The sequence below is a fragment of the Haliaeetus leucocephalus genome, unplaced genomic scaffold (assembly GCF_000737465.1).
Source record: "Haliaeetus leucocephalus isolate CR32 unplaced genomic scaffold, Haliaeetus_leucocephalus-4.0 Scaffold440, whole genome shotgun sequence".
NCBI classification, from domain to species: domain Eukaryota; kingdom Metazoa; phylum Chordata; class Aves; order Accipitriformes; family Accipitridae; genus Haliaeetus; species Haliaeetus leucocephalus.
Genome location: NW_010972876.1, coordinates 13,484 through 15,606, shown reverse-complemented (window position 1 = coordinate 15,606; position 2,123 = coordinate 13,484). Strand labels below are relative to the sequence as shown.

Below are 2,123 nucleotides of genomic sequence, written 5' to 3'. Positions count from 1 at the left end.
AAGCCGGGGACCGCGGGACGAGCTGTGGGAAGGGCCTGGGAGCTACCCCAGCACCCACAGACCCCCCCTAAACACCCCTAAACTCCCCCTAAATACCCCCAAACCCTCTTAACTATCCCACCCCCCCAAATACCCACACACTCTCCCCAAGTACACCCTATATACCCCCTAAATGCTCCTAAACCGTAACAGATCCCCGAAATCCCCTTGAGAGTCTCTCAAGACCATCCAAACACCCCCCCCCAGACCCTGTAGGTACCCTCAGAATACCCCAACCCTATCGGACACCCCTAAAATAATCCCCCCCTGACCCCCTTTGATCCCCTACAGGTACTCCCAGACTTCTGGAAAGATCCCAGACACCCCTCACCATGTCGGAGTCAGAAGAGAACGGAGAGGGTGAGTCCGGTGGTGTCTCAGAGGGGATAGCGGGGTCCTTGGGAAGAAGTGCGGGGTCCCCAATGAGATGGGGGGGTCCCCGAGGGTACGGGGAGGTCCCTGGTCTACGGGATGTGGTGTTCACAGCTGGTCCCTGTGTGTCCAGGGGGTCCTGGAGTTGGAGGGCTTTGCAGGGGGGAGGGTCCAGGAGGGCTTGGGGAGGTCCAGGAAAGTTTGGGGGGGCCCTTCCCCCCCCCCTTTGCCCCCCCCCCCCCCCAGGACCCCCCAAGGGGCTGCCATCTTTCGCTGAAGCCATGGGACAGCCCCTGGGGTGGCCGATAGGCGAAGCCAATGGGGGTCCGGCGGGCGGAGGGACCCCACCGGGTCAGCGTCACCGACGTCCCCCCCACACCAAGCACAAGGGTCAGGGCACCGGGGGGGTCCACCGTTCCCCCCGTGCCCTCTTCTGCCTCCGCCTCAACAACCCCATCCGCCGGGCAGCCATCAGCATCGTTGAGTGGAAGTGAGTGGGGTTTTTTTTGGGGACGGGGGGGGTCACAGGGAGACATGGCAGTGGGGACAGGGTGCACCATGAAACCATGGGGATGGGGGGCTGCGGGGATGGAGGGGTGTGGGTTTGGGGGGCACCCCCTCCACCTGCTGCCCACCCTCCTCCCACCCTTACCCCCAGGCCCTTCGACATCCTCATCCTCGCCACCATCTTCGCCAACTGCGTGGCCCTGGGGGTCTACATCCCCTTCCCCGAGGATGACTCCAACGCTGCCAACCACAACCTAGTGAGGACCCCTAATCCCCCCCCAACCCCCCAAAAATAAAGGGGTGCAACCCCCACTTTCACTGGGGCCAGTGTCCTCATCTGGTCGCAGTCAGGCGCTGGTTTAGCTCGTTAAGGGATAACACCACCGCTTAACGAAGCCGCTTTGGGTGCTGGACAGAATTGGGAATGTGGGGGTCTGCCCCGACAGCGGAGTTCCCCCCTCAGTGGGGATGGGGGGGGACAGGGAGGGTCTGTGGGGGGGATGCCCGGACACTTTTGGGGGGGGGGGTAGGTAGGTGTCTGTGGGGTGGCAGAGGGCTGCCCGGACGCCTGGGTCCCCTGAAGCGCGTGCCACACGTGTTCCCCTCGCACACGCGTGTGCCGTTGCCTTAAGCCGCTTACGCGGCGCCGGGGTGGGTGCTAATCCCGGCTTAGCCGTCCCGGACGCCTGGGTCCAGGGAGAAAGGGATGATGGGAAGGGTGGTGGGTTGAGGGGTGGGGGGTGTCCCCCAAATAATACTGTCCCTTGTCCCCCAAGAGAAGGTGGGGGGCCATCTTGGGGGGGTGGGGGTGTCCCCAAATGCCCTTGTTCCCTGGGATAAGGGGGTGCTGGGCCACCCCACCGAGCCCCTGAGAGGGAGTGTTATGGGGGTGGGACATCCCCGGATGCCTTGTGTCCCCCCAACTTCCCCCCCCACCCCCCCAGGAGCAAGTGGAGTACGTCTTCCTCATCATCTTCACTGTGGAGACCTTCCTGAAGATCATCGCTTACGGGCTGGTCCTCCACCCCAGCGCCTACATCCGCAATGGCTGGAACCTCCTCGACTTCGTCATCGTCATCGTGGGGTGAGGAATTGTCCCCAAGGGAGGGGAACAGGCAAGGGGGGGGCGGCATGTGCAAATAACCCCCCTCCCCAAAATCTCCCTCAGGCTTTTCAGCGTCATCTTGGAGCAGGTGTCCCACAAA

At 63.3% G+C, this 2,123-nt stretch overlaps 1 protein-coding gene across 1 annotated transcript in view; it reads left to right on the top strand.

Annotated features, from left to right (window-relative positions):
- Nucleotides 1-371: 371 nt before the first annotated feature.
- LOC104836181 (voltage-dependent L-type calcium channel subunit alpha-1F-like) overlaps nt 372-2,123 on the top strand; it is a gene marked incomplete at its 3' end in the record, with an annotated part of 15,206 nt that continues 13,454 nt past the window's right edge. The window contains exons 1-5 of the mRNA XM_010574579.1: nt 372-399; nt 658-901; nt 1,070-1,175; nt 1,863-2,002; nt 2,087-2,111. Of these exons, the coding sequence (XP_010572881.1) occupies nt 372-399; nt 658-901; nt 1,070-1,175; nt 1,863-2,002; nt 2,087-2,111 (543 nt within the window). The remainder of the gene's footprint in view (nt 400-657; nt 902-1,069; nt 1,176-1,862; nt 2,003-2,086; nt 2,112-2,123) is intronic.